At 51.6% G+C, this 14,919-nt stretch overlaps 2 protein-coding genes across 3 annotated transcripts in view; both read right to left on the reverse strand.

Annotated features, from left to right (window-relative positions):
• Window positions 1-594: 594 nt before the first annotated feature.
• NRN1L (neuritin 1 like) lies at window positions 595-3,520 on the reverse strand. The gene is made up of 3 exons (XM_082769896.1): window positions 3,407-3,520; window positions 1,078-1,246; window positions 595-960 (listed from the first exon to the last, which is right to left on the reverse strand). The coding sequence occupies exons 1-3, from the start codon at window positions 3,465-3,467 to the stop codon at window positions 687-689; spliced, it is 504 nt and encodes a 167-aa protein (XP_082626022.1). The 5' UTR covers window positions 3,468-3,520; the 3' UTR covers window positions 595-686.
• Window positions 3,521-3,649: 129 nt separating this feature from the next.
• EDC4 (enhancer of mRNA decapping 4) overlaps window positions 3,650-14,919 on the reverse strand; it is a 32,916-nt gene continuing 21,646 nt past the window's right edge. The window contains exons 20-29 of one of the 2 annotated variants that reach the window (XM_082769856.1): window positions 14,355-14,507; window positions 12,918-12,954; window positions 11,808-11,988; window positions 11,268-11,423; window positions 10,424-10,539; window positions 9,557-9,722; window positions 8,168-8,354; window positions 6,789-7,008; window positions 5,903-6,066; window positions 3,650-4,512 (exon numbers count right to left, since the gene is read on the reverse strand). In XM_082769856.1, the coding sequence (XP_082625982.1) occupies window positions 4,320-4,512; window positions 5,903-6,066; window positions 6,789-7,008; window positions 8,168-8,354; window positions 9,557-9,722; window positions 10,424-10,539; window positions 11,268-11,423; window positions 11,808-11,988; window positions 12,918-12,954; window positions 14,355-14,507 (1,573 nt within the window). In that variant the 3' untranslated portion in view covers window positions 3,650-4,319. The remainder of the gene's footprint in view (window positions 4,513-5,902; window positions 6,067-6,788; window positions 7,009-8,167; window positions 8,355-9,556; window positions 9,723-10,423; window positions 10,540-11,267; window positions 11,424-11,807; window positions 11,989-12,917; window positions 12,955-14,354; window positions 14,508-14,919) is intronic. The other variant, XM_082769857.1, reaches the window with a different exon arrangement.

The following is a 14,919-nucleotide window of genomic DNA, read 5'->3' on the forward strand; positions in this document are numbered from 1 at the left end:
GGGACCTGGATAGGGGGTCAGCTCCCAGGTTTTTCACCTTTATAAGCTTATTAAAAAAATAAATAAATAAAAATAAATTAAAAAAAAAAAAAACTCTTTTCCCTACAATCCCCCATTTCCTTCATGATCATTAGTCATCGATCATGATGATTAATAGGACCAAACATAGCAGGACTAGAATAAAAGATGGAAAATGGGAATATCTGCAGCAAACTGCATGATGCTGCTGGTGTGGGCTGGGGCACAGGGGCACCTTGGTGGCACCCCAGCCCAAAGCTTGGCCGAGCATTCGGGCTCCCGCAAGCAAGAAGCCAGATGAATTACACGACAGCCTGGTTCCGCTGGGAAGCCAAAATCCCAGCAAAGCCCTTAACGTCCCTCCGGGGGACAGCAGGGCAGTGGGAATCCCTCGTGCCACCTGGGTGTGCCCTGTGCTGAGGCCATCGGGGTCTCGTGGGGTCCCAGCACAGCCAAGGGGACAGCACAAAGCCACCCTGAGACCAACGGGGCTCTGGAAGGGCACAGCAGAAAGACGGGAGAAATGTAAAAGCATCTTTTAATATAAATATAAATATAAATCCATCTGAAGGGCTCCGGGAGAGAGAGAGAGAGAGGGCCTTGCCCTGCGAGCGAGGCCTGGTGGGGGCTGCAGGGCATCGCCAGGTTCCCCGGCAGCGGGTGCAGGGCTAGAGCCGGGCCAGCAGCAGCACCGGGGCCAGCAGGGGCAGGAGGCCGGGGCGGCACAGGGTGGCCGAGCCCCGCAGCGTGGCCTGGTTGGTCTCGGCGGGCGGCGAGCCCCGGGCGCTGGCCAGGCGCCCCCGGGCGCTGCAGAGCTCCTGCAGGTTCCCCTGGAACTGGATCTTGCGGGACTCCTGGCGCAGAGACTCCCAGATGGCGGCCGCCTCCTCGGGGCAGCTCGACAGCACCCCGCTGGCGCAGGCGTGGAAATCGTCCCAGGACCTGGGGGACAGGGACAGGCGTGGGGAGGGGACCGGAGCCAGCGACCCCCCAGCAGCTCCCGTGCATACCAGGCCAAGGGACGGGGACGGGGATGGGGACGGGGTTAGGGCCACTCACTTGCAGATGGTGTCCAGCTCCTGCGCCTCCTGGGTGCCCTCCTCCTCCTGCTGCTGCTGCTGCCGGACGCTCTGGGCCATGCTGTCCCCCAGGCTGATGAGGCAGCCGGCGAAGCCCTTGTAGATGGTGTCACACTTCCCCGCCATGCTGACGGGCTCCTGGGTGGCGGCTGCAGGGGGACAGGAGAGACGGAGCTGAGCCCCCCCCCACACCCAGCAGGCAGCAGTGGCAGTGGGCTCCGAAATACGGCGAGGGGCCGGTCCCCTCCTGCATCCCACCAGCGTCATCTCCCCGTGACCGTGGGGGCAGGACAGGGGCGGCAGCTCTGTCCGGGGGCGCTCCAGGGCAGTGTGGGGATGGCCTGGGGTCCCACAGCCTGGGATGCTGCAGGGGCAAATGGTTCGGGTGCATTAAAACCACAAATCCCGCAGAGGAAAAGGGGCTGAGGAGGCTGGAGGCTGCAACAGGACCTCCTGGCCTGGCCCTCCACAAAAGAAGCTTCCTTGCGGTACTCAGAGCTGCAGGACCAAGGAGAAAGAAGAGGATGGCAAAAAGTTCATCCTTCTCAGCCCGCTGCTGGTGCAAGCAAAGAGGCAATGAAGTAATTAAAACGTCAGGTTTAAAAGGGAAAATGCAGCTGTCGTTGAGAGGCCCCATGGAGTGGGGTTCACACCCACACAGGGAGCAGGAGCGAGTTCCTCTGGAGCCCTCGCAATTAAAACACCCTGCTGAACCCTCGCTCCTGGTCCGTGGCACACGGATCCCTTGCGGATCCCACAAGCAATGCTGCCATTAGCCGCAGCAGAAAAGCCACACAACAGCTCTCTTCGCATCGGGCCTCCCAGGATCTCTCCAGAGCCATCTGTCCAGCCCTTTTATCCCCCAACAGCAAAGATTAATTTGTGAGTACAACACAGAAAACAAAAGCAAAGGCTCAACTGGCTGAGCAAGCTGAGGCCCCTGCTCTAACAGCAAGAAGAGAAGGAAAAGAGAAGGAAAAGATGGAAGAGGCACAAGTGCAGGCTTCACCCCGGGAAGCTGCTGTTCCCTGCTGTGCCCCACAAAGGACGAGCCCCAGGTGTCCCAGACCTGCTACCACAGAGCTGGGGGTGTCCAACACCTCCTCTTCTCCTTCCCACTGCAGGGACCCCACGAAGCAGGGGCTGAGAGGGGCACGGAGGTTTTGGGGCCAGGGCAGACCCCAGTCACTGCCCCAACCCACGCGGCTCAACCCATGTCCCCGCTCCGTGTCCCCAGGAGCGTTTGCAGGTTCAGCCCCAAGTCGGGATGTCCCATCGGGACGGACACGGAGCTGGGGTCACAGCTCGCAGGGAGGGGCTGCTCCATCTCCATCCCACCCCCTTTGGCTGGGACCAGCTCGCTCCTGCTCCCAGCCAGGCTGATACGGGAGAGCTGTGCTGGGACAGACAAACAGAGGCTCCAAAGAGGCCGGTGGCACCGTGGGGATCCCCAAGAAGGCTGCTTGGGATGGATGAGGACACAGGAATGCTTGGCCACGTCACCAGAGTCGCAAGGTTGTTGGAAATGCCGTGCGCAGTGCTGCCGGGAGCTCTGAGAGCTGAGGGTGGCTGAAGTGGTGAGGTTGGTCCTGTCAAAGGCAGACAGCTCCTCCCGGGAAAGGAGGCAGCTGAAAATCGCCCATTCTCCGAGGAAGTCTCCAGGAAGCTGTGACACACTGCCAGCATCCTGTGCCTGGAATCCAGCCCTGACCCACGCCGCTGCGGCCGAGAGCAGAGAGGGCAAGCCTACACCATCAGCCTGTCCCACCGAGCAGCTCTGTGCTGAGAACACCACGGCCACGCCGCTGGGACAAGTCACAGGTCGGTATCGGCCACGCAGGTCGCAGGCATCACCGGCATCAGCAGGGCGAGTGGGATCCGTAAATCTGCTTTCAGCAAGCTCGAGTCCAAGCGAGTCCGTGCCCACGAGGATGGGCAAGGCGAGAGGTGCGGGCAGGAGAAACCCCCCCGGACAAAGCGCATCCAGCGCCGGGGGAGGCGAGCGGCACCCGCGGGGAGCCCGGGGTCAAAGTCCGGGGTTGCTGCCGAGCACCGACACAGCCGCCCTGCTCCTGGGGAGGACCTGAATCGTTTCACAAAAACCCTACAAAACCCACCCCGGGCCCGGCAACCCGCGGCCCCCCTCTGCTTCGGGGCAGGGACCCCCTCGGGGAACGGAGCCTGGGCTCCGCGGGGGGAACCGGCTCGGAGATGCCGGCACCTGGAGAGCCCCCGGGAGCCGTGCCCAGCCCAACCGCCCCGTCTCGTCCCGCATCCCCTCGCCCCCCTCGCCGTGCCGGGGCACTCACCGAGGTGCAGGAGCTGCAGGAGCAGCGGGCACACGACGGGCAGCAGCCGCCAGCAGCCCATGGTGCGGAGCCGCCGCCGCCGCCCCGTGTGCGCCGCGCTCCGCAGCCCCGAGAGCCCCGGCCCCGCCGCGACCGCCCCCGGCCCGCCCCGAGCCCGCCCCCCCGGCCCGCCCCGAGCTTTTTTTTTTTTTTTTTTTTAAGAGCCAGGCACAGCCCAGGAGGAGAAGGAGAGGGTCGTTTTGTGCTTTTTCTTCTCAAAAAGTTGTTTATTGAATCGTTCGTAATGTTATTTCCAAAAAAAAAAAAAAAAAAAAATCGAAACTTAGGTAAAAAGAAAAATCCTGGTGTAAATCCCAACTAACAGCCGAATCGTGGACATGCTCCCACACAGCAGAACCAATGGCCCTGGGCTCGCAGCCTGCTGTTATCCCCCCACCACCAATTCGTTCCTGTTCCTGCTCAGCTGCTACCCCTCCACACATCCTCCCCAGGAGGGTTTTGAGTCCTTGACTAAGACACAAATATTGGTTTCTTGCCAACAGGGAGCCCATCACTCCGGGCTCAGCACACACCTCCCTTCTCTGCTGACAGCAGCAGACTCCAAACCGAAGGGGTAAGAAATCCATTGGCTTCTGCTGGATGCAACTTGGAAGGCCAGCCAGGCCTCAGGGATGGATGGGCAGGTGAAGAAGAGACTTAAATGTCTCAAAAAGAGGCTATTTAGGAAAATAAGCCAAGTGAGCGTTCAGTGACTATCTGGGACTATACACAGATGGCGTTCGCCTTAGAGACATCACACACATGTTGATAGATTTCCTGGCAAGAGCTCTTAACACAAGCCGTACGTGGTTAGTAACTACTGGATCTGCTGGGTGGGCTTCCCCAGAGCAGCCCACGAGACAGCCAGGTTCTCCTAGGTCATGCCAGGAGTGACCAGGCCCTGAAGCATGATCATGAGGCGGCGGGCAGGCTTGCTCAGCGTGTTGTGGGGTTCCACCTGCAGGAACTGTAAGAGCTTCTGCCGCACCTGGTTCATGACTGACCCCATGTGGTCTCGGGTGATGGGGTCGCTGTGGTCCAGGTGCATCACCGCTTCCTCCAGGTAACTGAAGGAGAGAGACCAGGGTTAGAACCAAACTCAACACGAGATCCCAGTCCAATTCCATTCACTTTAGCACTGCAGACGCACAATTGTGCTCCCCCCACAGAACAATACTCGGTGCCGTAAGTTCAGCCATCAAAAAATAAAACAGTTCTGACTTTTGGCAGAGCCCAGCTATCCATTCTTCAACGTGCACAAGCAGCCAGTATTTCAAGGCTGCAGTACATACTACACAACCTGGCTGCCTCAACCAAGCAGGCGTAACAGCAAGCTACGTCTCACTGCAGTGCTGTAGGTGGCACTTGGCCACAGGCCATACCTGGTCAGAGCTCAGTATACATTTTTTTTGATTAAGCTTTTTAGCATAAGCAGACTTAGTCATTTGTTATACAGTAAAAACCCTCAGCACTGAGGCTTATTCCACACAGGGATATATTTAAGGTCTTCTTCTAATATAACTTTGTCTATCCCACAACATGTGGGAGAAAAAAAAAAATCACGAATTTTACCAACAAGCCATTCAAAAGTTCAGACAGGACATCAAAACTTTCACATCACAACTTTCACATCACAGCCTGAGAGTAAGCCAGTGTGGTCACCGCAAAAGGTATTCACCAGCAGATCTGCCTGAACTTAGCAGCAACTGTAACTCTGCTTATGAGCTCTTCTGTAATTTAAAGCTCTTTTTCATCTTTTCTGGCTTGAGCCTCTATGCTTAGTGTTCACTTCAGATAAGAACTCAATTTAAGGTAATTTCCATGCAAGCCATGGTCAAAACCTGCAGGTACCTTAACAAATTCATTTTTCAGGGCAGCTAATAGGGTTTTGACTCACAATCTAAAAATGTTCGTGGCAAGTATCAGCACAGTCACTACTTTGTCACACAAGCTTTGCTTAGTACATCTAACAGACATTACTTCCAGTAGCTCCTGCTGCCACCTCCCACTGAACCTCTCCAGCAGTCACGATGAGAAGCTGCCTACACAAAGTCCAGTGCTGGGTTAAGAACTGCAGGCAGAGCAAAGTGGCTCTGGATATCGAGCTATCTAGGGAGCACAGCGCTTCCCCTCCCCTTTTACCCACATGGGAATGTTTCCTTGGTTAAAGGTGATCACTACACAGAGAGCAAACAATATTTACAGACTCCAATACTTGGAGCTAACAGCACCTACAGCTAAGTACCCCTTCTATGACTACCTCTGAGCAGCAAAGCTTTCTGTTGCAATGCCTGTATCTTTTTCCAAGTCATTATGGGTTGTTCACTTGCTTGTAACAGGCCACAGAAGTTCCAGCCTTTGTGGAAGCACCACCTTCCACTTACACACAGTGAGTTTAAAGCCAGAGCCAGGAATACACCTGCATAGGTTCAAACCCAGTGCCCTGATCGTACTCACTTCAGCTTCAGTTCCGTACGAGTACCCAAATCCGAGGAGAGCTGCTGAATGAGAGAGAGCAGCACAGGCTGGGACAGCGGGCATGGGTGCTGTCCAAATACTTGCTGAGTATCCACTGTCTCACAAACATACAGGACCAGATTGAGATCAGCTGCTGTTAGAGCCTGCAAGGAAGATACAGCTTGAGATGCAGAGGAAACAAGAGGCAAGTGAAAAACGCAGGATAGCACATGGGACAGCCATCTGCCTTGGGGCAGCTCAATGACTGCCAGCCTCCTGTGGGAGCAGAGCTCTCTGCAAACCCCACAGTGTGTGCCAACAGGACCCTGTTTAGGTTTCGTCTACACTCAGAGGACCCCTGTGTCTGTTCTAAGCTGAACAGAGAGGACTGCTGGTCCACAACCAGACACAGGGGAGCAGGTCAGTTAGCAGCAGGGAACAGGGCCACATTTGCAGCTCACCAAAACAGCATTGCTGCTATTCGCAGTGGAGGTGTCTGCAGCAGCTCAAATGGATCTGCCTAGACAGTCAAAGGCAAAGACAAGGTCAGGCCCCAGCTGGCAGATCTGCCCGGAGAGGCTTACGAAGCTGTTGCTCTTCAGGGGTGCACTACGTGCCAGTGCTGATGGCAGTCATCTGGCTTACTGCAGCACTGATGCTGGCCTGACAGGGTAAGGAAGGAACTTAATTGCCATCAAATCATGGTGCAGGCACAGCTCTGGCCTGGCCTGTGCGACTGCAACTGCACCCCTTCAGCAGTCTGCAGCCACAGGTCCTTTCAGCCAGCTCTGAGTTTTGTGGAGTTGTGTCTCCACCTCAAGAAGCCATTTTTCCCCTCACTTTGCCCTCCCAACAAGCAGTGCTGCTCACTACAAGGAAGTAGTACCTGCTGGAAGGCTTGGTTGAGGTGCCCCTGCTGGAGAAGCTGCAGGATGTGAGTTTGCTGAGACTGGAAGTCCAAGTGAGTAGAGGGGATCGGAGTCCCTGCTGCTGAGCGCATTGCCTGGACAATGCTTGAGGTCACTGCTGCTTGCTGCTCCTTCATAGCCAGGCTCACTTCTCCTTTAATGACTCTCTGCACTTGGGCCAAAATAGACTCCTGCAGGCTAAAAGAAAACAGAAGTTTATCTGAAAATGAAGAGCTGAGGGACTATGTTGTGCAAAGCTTGTGGCAGTGAGAAAGCACAGGCTTGCTTGCTTGCTCCCAAAGGGTTGATACAAATTGTTCTGAGGCACAGGCATCAGAAACGTACTGCACAAGGAAGCACTGTGGCAACAACACAACATCCCAGGGTGCATACTGAAGATGCTGGGATTCTGTGTGGAAAAGCAACGTCCCAGGGAATTAATTTCCGTTGTATCAAAGATCTAAAATACTGTATATCTGGCCTACAAGCAAGGTGACTAAGCTCTAGGTACATCTGTGAAAGGGCTCAGCTTTCTACATCAATCTCTTACATGCAGTGCTCCCCCAGGAGTGGGATTCCTCTTACAAAGGGTACAAAAGCATCAGACCTGCACTACTGCAGGCAGACTAGCAGGGCTTCCCTGGGAGCAAGCACAGCACATGCAGCAAGACTGTAATTCAGTCTGGTATCCTTCCTGGCACATTTGCTCCCATTTGCTCTCCCCTGACGACCCCTGTGTACTCAGACATATGCTCCGATAGCTTAAAATAGATGGGGGCATTCTGCCCTGCAGGTGACCACCAGCCAAGCCAGTCTTAATGCTGCCAACCTGCCACCAGCTTCATGGTTTGCAAATGCTGAAGGCACGCACTGCCAAGATCACATCTTGAAACCAGGGTAGCCAAGAGGAATTGCTGCAGAACAGCTGGGAGGACAGAGTAGCCTGCAAAACTTTTGGTATGCCTCAAGAAACAGAGTAAGGAGGAGAAGCCTTCAAAAGACCCAAAAAACATTTTAGAACAGAAAGGCTAGTCTGAGGCGAGTGTGCTTTTGGGCTGCCATAGGTCTTTCTGTCCTCCAACATGTACATGGGACACTGTGAAAAGGAGGCCCCAAGCTCCCACACGCAGCAGAGGTACAGCTGGTTGTTTGAAATATTCTGTTGTCTTTGTTTAGTGCTTACAGGGAAACAGTTACACCAGCCCACGTGCTTTGTCCTACTGGGCACAGATCTAACAAGCAGCCCTACAGCACCGGTGTCAAAGGGCTTGTTTCCACAATGAAGCAGGAAGAGGTTTCGTTATGCACCCGTGCCTCTCAGCAACATCCCTTTCAACAAGCCCAGCTGCCAACTTACTTGCCCACGATAATATGCAGCTGATGCTGCACCTCAGCGTGTATGCTGGCTGTGACAGTGGAAGCCAGCTGCTCGGTGGTGCTCTGGAAGGTGCTGATGAGCTGTCGAAGCTGATTCAGCAACGGGTCCCGGGCCTCCTGTTCTCGCGCCTTCTTGTTCTTCATGTGAGTCTCAAGCTGCTGGATGTCTGCAACAACCAAAGAGGAAGACGTTTTGCCCATCAGCACTGTAGAGATGGTCAGGGCCAAGATCCTTCTGCCAGGCTCCACACATTCTCCAGCAGAACCAGTAACTGAGCCAGTGTACAAGTGTGGGAGAAGGGAAAGTGCCCAAGCCTTGTTTTGGGCTGTGCTATGCTAAGATAGAAACCCTGCTTCCATCCTCTGCATCACACAGGATTTCATGACACAGCAATAAAGCTGAGAATCCTCTTGCAATAGACCTTTACAGGCACTGTTTATTCATAGCAAGATAAAGGTGGGGATGCAGGTATTTCATACACAATATGAGTTGTAATCTACAATACTGATGGAGTTCAATGCCAATTAAGTTAATAAGAGAAAGAAGAGAAACATTTCTGACAAAAATTGATGTTTGTAGAGATCAAAAAGCCGTATTTTTAACTATTTTGTAAATCGGACTGATGAAGAGGGCAAAAAAAGCTCTATGTACTTGTGGGAGACTTGTAAGGAAAACAAAGGGTGCAAAATAAACAATAGCTGGAGATACTCTACAGATTTAGGGACAACAGAAGTTGCTTATGCTGGCACTCAGAGAAGAGCCCTGCAGAACAATACCTGTCTGGCCTCCCAGAAGTCCAGTGAACTGGATTCCAAACTTAAACACAAGAAAAATGTTCTCCAGTGCATCAGCGCACACCTTTCCTTACTGAAATGTTTAGTTTCCTTTTTTCCAGGCTGACCATGACTACATCGTTCAGCCACTATTTAGCCTCTGGTCATCCTTGTATCCTTCTCTAGATGTCTACTACCCATCTGAGATTACATAGGAGTGTTGCCTTCTACACACATCATCTTCCTTATGGCAGGATGGGGTAATTCTGTAGTTGGGTTTTAGGGTGGGAGTAATTCTACAGCTGGGCTTTACTACTCAAGAGATGAAGTCACAGATTCACACAATGAGACCAAGTGTTTTGCTACATGGGTTACAAAGACCAGATGTAAATCTCTGTTCTTGTAGCACCACCTATAAAAATCTCCTCAATTATGTTTCCATTTCCCAAGAGTGGAAGGGAAATGCTTTCAGACCACACAGATGGACTAAGAGGTTAAACAGTTACCGCTGAAACTCTAAAAGCCGTAAGTCAACTTGTCAGTCTCTAACATGAACATGCTGTGTAGAGAAAACTTAGAAACAAGGACTACTCACATTCCTGGGTGCCCTGCTTGAAGGTATCATTGATCTGCTGGAACATGGACTGGCAGCTCTTCTCAAAGGCTGGCAACACCACGCTCTGGAACGCTTCCCTGTAGGCCGACTGGATTGTCCCCTGCAGGGTATCAGCCGTTGCCCTCACAATGCTATCTGTAAGGTTCTTACAAGCACACACAGAAGAGGTTGCAGGAAATTAACAACAGCCTGCTGCAGAATAAAGATGCGAACAAACATTGTATGTTCCTGCAACACACCCACACCAGACAAGAGCAGTCCACTGTCAGTAGAAGTGTGAATTCCCTGGGCAGCTGAACTCCTTCCTCTAAGCTCCACCACGAGTATGGCAGGCAGAGCATCTACTGGACCACCCAGGGACATCACCATTTCCCTGTAGTTCAGCTTGAGAGCAAGGGAGGGTTGGTGCAGTCAGGTATGGCTCTTTTTCTCTTCCCCTCCTTCCTCCCCTCCCACCATCGCCCACCAACATAGCTAACAAGCTGCTGCTCCCTAAATAATGTAGAAATGGTGTAAAGTGTAAAGAGCAAAAGAGCAAGTCAAACTTGGACCACTTGGCTAACTGAGGTGGCCCTATAACAATCTGCTTCTGTGAGAGCCTCTGCTTTAATAGAAGATGAACAACTCAGTAAACAAAAGAAAGGTCTAACGAGGCAAAGCAGGCAGGGGAGCACACAAAGAGCTTGCTCTCTTGATGAGACCAGAAGAGAGCTATGAACACGGGCAGCTAAACTGACCTCAGACCCACCTGGAGATATAGGTGAGTGGAAGAGGTATGAGGAGTCACTACCCAGGCAGCTCACAACTCAGTGTCCCTGGGAATACCTACGGTCTGGTTCTCCTTACCTTTGATTTCACTAGCTTGGTGATGCTCTCCTTCAGTGTCCCTTCAACAGCCGTGAGCTTGGTGGCAATAGTGTTGCTCAGCTGGCTAGCAACAGGGTCTATGCTCTTGGAAATGCCTAGTCAGAACAAAAACATGTCAAAGTCACAGCTTTAAGCCTAGTGTCACTCTTCAAAACCTGAAAAAGAAAATGAAGTCAATCTATTCCTGGAGGTGCCAGATGACCCAGGTACTGGCAACAGTCACAAGCTCTGACTTGGGAAGCTAAGGCTGTACAGTAGGAGAAACATTTTGCCAGGAAGGTGGTGTGGCTCAAGTCACCAGAGCAGCTGTGAAATCTCCAACCCTGAAGGCTTTCAGGACTCATCCAAAGTCGCAGCGGACCTGATTTAGGGCAGTGGGTAATCCTACTTCAAGCAGAACAGAGGATACTAAAGACTGCAGAAGACTTTCCAACCCGCATTTCTACAAACTACAAATATTGACAAAAATGATGATGTGTCAAGGAAAGGCAAAGACAAGCTGAAGTTTGCTTCCGTTAAATCACAACATTTACAAACCTATTAGCCTCTTTTGCCTTCCTCCACAGAGTAGATTCCGAAAGCTTTGTGAATTATAATGGAAGATCAGACCATGCATTTTGGAAAGGTATTCCCCCCTCTGGGAGCCTCATATCCTTCTACCCCACAACTCTTCTCAGACTACAGTGGGGCCCACAGCAGCTCACAGAGCAATGTCTAGTCTTCCTGTAACCTAACTCCTACTTCATGGAGCATACAACATGCCCTCCACCCCTTCTGGGTGGGATCACAGATCCACCTTTAGAGCCCAGGCAGCAAAACTCACACTGGGGTACTGTCTTCTTCATCTCCTCACGAACGGTCCTCTCCAGACGGTTACACACAGCAGTGGAAAGGGACTGAGAGAGCTGCTGAGACAGATGCTCCTGGAGCTGCCCATTGCGCTGCTGTCCTTCCGTCAGTGCTCGGTCCAGTCTTCTCTCTAACGAGCAAGCACGTTAAGGATCACAAACAGCAGATCTCCCTATCCTCAACACTTCCATCCTAGAAGGATGGGCACTTGCATATGGCAATAGTCCCACTGACTTGTATGTAAAACTAGACCAGCATTGCAGCACTTGTGGCCATCATAGGTTAGGGGCGTAGAGGAAGTAGCAGTTCTTCTCCATTCTACTTCTGAATTTCTCTCCCTTGAAAAGGGAGTGAGAGGAACTGAAATAGTTATATGGCATCCAGGCCTTTTATGACATCTATGGCCCCTGCTACGAAGAAGACTGTTGAACTTCCTCAGCTTCCCTCATGTTTCTTGTCTGCCTTGCAGCCTTCCACTCCCTAATTCCCATGCACCATTTGCAAACAAGGATACGCTCCTGCTCCTGCTGAGAGTCAATCACCCTCTCCACATGGCCCATGAGGGAGCTCTGAATGGCATCAAGGTGATCGGTGAGTCTCTGCAGCAGCTCCATCTGGTTCTGACGCAGCTCAGAGAGCTCCCGCTGTTGGCTCCTCAATATACACATCAGCTCATCCTGGAACTCCGGTGTCACCTGTATGTGGAGAGGACAAGCACTCGTTTCTAACATGATCAGAGGTCAAGCATTCTGGTAGGTACTGAGTTGAGCCCTGTGCTGGAGCCTGAAGCACTACACACAAAGCAGAAATTGGGCCAGCTTAAATGCCTATTTCTAAGAATTTAATCTCAATAAATAAATTGATAAAGCAAGGTATGTGAAGTGTCCACGTGGAATTCACAAATGTTTGCTTTAAATATCCTGAACTGTTTAGAATCAAGACTCCCTTCAAAGTTTTGGCACTTAAAAGGAAATCAGAAGGCACACCCTATTCACTTTCGGCCAGGTATGGAGAGAGTGGGCTTAGGTCTCTGAATAAGGACCTCAAATGCTTATGAAAGAGCTGTGCAATAAGTAGAATAAGAAGGAGTTTTCCTAGAGCACTCTTTCAGCTCTCTCACTTATTTGTGAATAATCAAGCAACCAGAGAAGCACACATCTATAATTGTCTCTTCAGCTGCTCAAAAAGTCTATAGAAAACACACACATATAAGGGCAGTTTAAAAAGTGAACACATCTGTGCTGGGCGCATTTTCTAACAGACACAAAAGTGCTACCAACAGGGAAAAGTAACTCCAACAAGCCAGTCCCACTGTGATCCTCAGTTTGCTGGGAACACTATCCTGCTGCCAATGCATGCAAGTTGTCTCAACAGGGAGGAGGAAAGGACTGGTAAAATTTTGGATGGAACAGGGCTTGTGAGAACACTGAAATGCAAATCAACACGCAGAAGTGAAAAGGAAGCATGGACAACATTAAGCAGCTCCTTCTCTGCTGCACAAGTCACAGACCAGAACAATGCCAAGCCGAAGTGCAGGGGGCCCATGGCACAGGCCTTCAGCATGACAGCGAACAGAATTGAAGCACAGGCCCTTGGAAGGGATGGCAGGAGCACTCTGACTCACCTGGTTGTTAGATGATCTTGGTGACTGGTTCACATCCCTGGAGTCAAAGAGAAAAGCGGTAATTCAATTATGTCAATTAACTGCTCTGATTATGCCTTCTGCCAAAACAGATCCCCCACTTCACAGGTTGCTTTAGGTTTTATACCCAGCTCATGCTTCTGTTTTGCCTAGTATAATATGAGAGCAACAGGAAGGTAAGGAAGTCCCAGTCCCCACAGCACTGTGACTCCAACATTTCCACTATTTCCAGGCCCTTAACATCCTTACAGACTGGTCCCTTCACACGGCTGCTTTCAGCACACAACAGATTTGAGCCAAGGCTTAATGAGAACTGTTCAAAGAACAATACACACTGATTTCTCAGTCTTGTCCAAATTCAAAGCCAGGGAAGGCTTTGCCAAAGAGCCTTTGAAGGTCTCCTGATATTTAGCAAAGGAAGAAAACCCACTAGTACCCACTTGTTAAATACAGAATTAATGAGTTTCAAATCATCTAGAAAGATTCCAGCTCTGAAGGTGGAGAAAGCAGTGATACATTCCAGTATATACAGCACAACAAAGAAAAACATTGAACGAATCCACTAACGTTGTACAATTCCAAAGGCACAAATTATGAACAAACGCTACTAGAAGGAAAGTACACATTTGTATTTCCCAGACAGCATCCATTCAGCAACTTTAAAAGGACTAAGGCTGGAAAAATGAAAGGCATTTCTGAGGCTAAGAACTTCTGGGTGTCACAGTAAAGGACCACAGCCAGAAATTTAACACCACAAGCCATCTTCTTTGTAACGTGCACAGCTAGAGATCCAAATCATGGAGCCATGGGAACACAAGAAGAGGAAAAAGCTCCTCAGGGAAGCTGTGCTACTTTCCTCACGTTAATGCAGACAGGTTGGCCTAATTTGCCATGGGCAGCTCTTTCCACTCATCAATTTCCCCTTGCAAGACATTCATACGGGCACGTTTAGAAACACACAAAAGCAGCAAGCAGGTAACAAAGGATAGGTATGGCTGAACACAGGCACTGTGCCAGTGTTCAAAAGCCAACCAGAAATCGAGGTCTTATTAAGCTACACTCAGCATCATAGTTCCAATGAAGCCTTCAATGAAACTGGCAAATGGATCCCGTGTCCCCCACCCAATGTGTAATTTACCTCCCCACAAATTCTTCTGAAGCCCAGGCTACACTTTGGATTTTGGGTCCCAGTTGGGAAGGCAGGGCACAACCTCCTCCCACACCTCGAAGTAACACACAGCCCATGTCTGAGTAGCTTGCAACACTTTCTGTGGGGTCGCTCCTGTTTGCAAAACAGGATGAGGGCTGGGAACACTCGGCCAGAGCCCAGCCTCAGACCCTAGCCCTGCTGCTATTAGCTCTGTCACGTCCTGCACAGCTGGTCCCACAGCCCCTCGGATCCTGGCAAGCCCAGCGTACCCGTCATCTTTCTTGCCCTTCCGCTTTAGCTTTGGGGAAGCCCGAGGGGATGCCTTGGCTTTCCAGTCCTTCACAGGCAGCCTCTGCGTGGACGCTTTTGCACCAAATCCACCTGACGTAGAAGCCAAACTTGCAACTTCATCATCATGGTCACTATGAAGGAACAGCAGGGGAGAGGACGTCACTTGCAGTACTGGACACCATCAGCCTTCACTAGAAGGAGAGGAGCTCGCACTCTGCTCTGCATCCACACACGTCCAGAGTCACCCAGCTGAGGATGCCTCCCACCTCGATCTTTAACACAGAGACCTCTACAGAGCTCAGCAGGGGCTGCTCCATTTCCATCTGGGTCTGCCAAGGCTGAGCATGAGTGCTGCGTGACAGGACCTGCAGGGTCTCTGCATTACAGACCGCTGTGGTTCGGGCAGTATGGCAAGGGGTGTCTGTTCTTGCTGCATACACACACTAGCACGTAAACCCTAGGATGCATCCACTGGCCCAGCAGGGAACCCAAGCACAGCATAACCTTGGAGTTTTACAGAGAGAGCGCGGTTAAGGCAGCAAG

The sequence above is a fragment of the Aythya marila genome (assembly GCF_965140915.1).
Source record: "Aythya marila genome assembly, chromosome: 12".
In the NCBI taxonomy this organism is placed as follows: Eukaryota; Metazoa; Chordata; class Aves; order Anseriformes; family Anatidae; genus Aythya; species Aythya marila.

Coding starts and splice junctions, on each gene's coding strand:
- NRN1L (XM_082769896.1), bottom strand. CDS start 3,467: ATGGGCTGCTGGCGGCTGCTGCCCGTCGTGTGCCCGCTGCTCCTGCAG. Junction 1,247..3,406: donor CCTGCAGCTCCTGCACCTCG/GTGAGTGCCCCG, acceptor GTCCCCCTGCAG/CCGCCACCCAGGAGCCCGTC. Junction 961..1,077: donor GAGCTGGACACCATCTGCAA/GTGAGTGGCCCT, acceptor CCTGTCCCCCAG/GTCCTGGGACGATTTCCACG.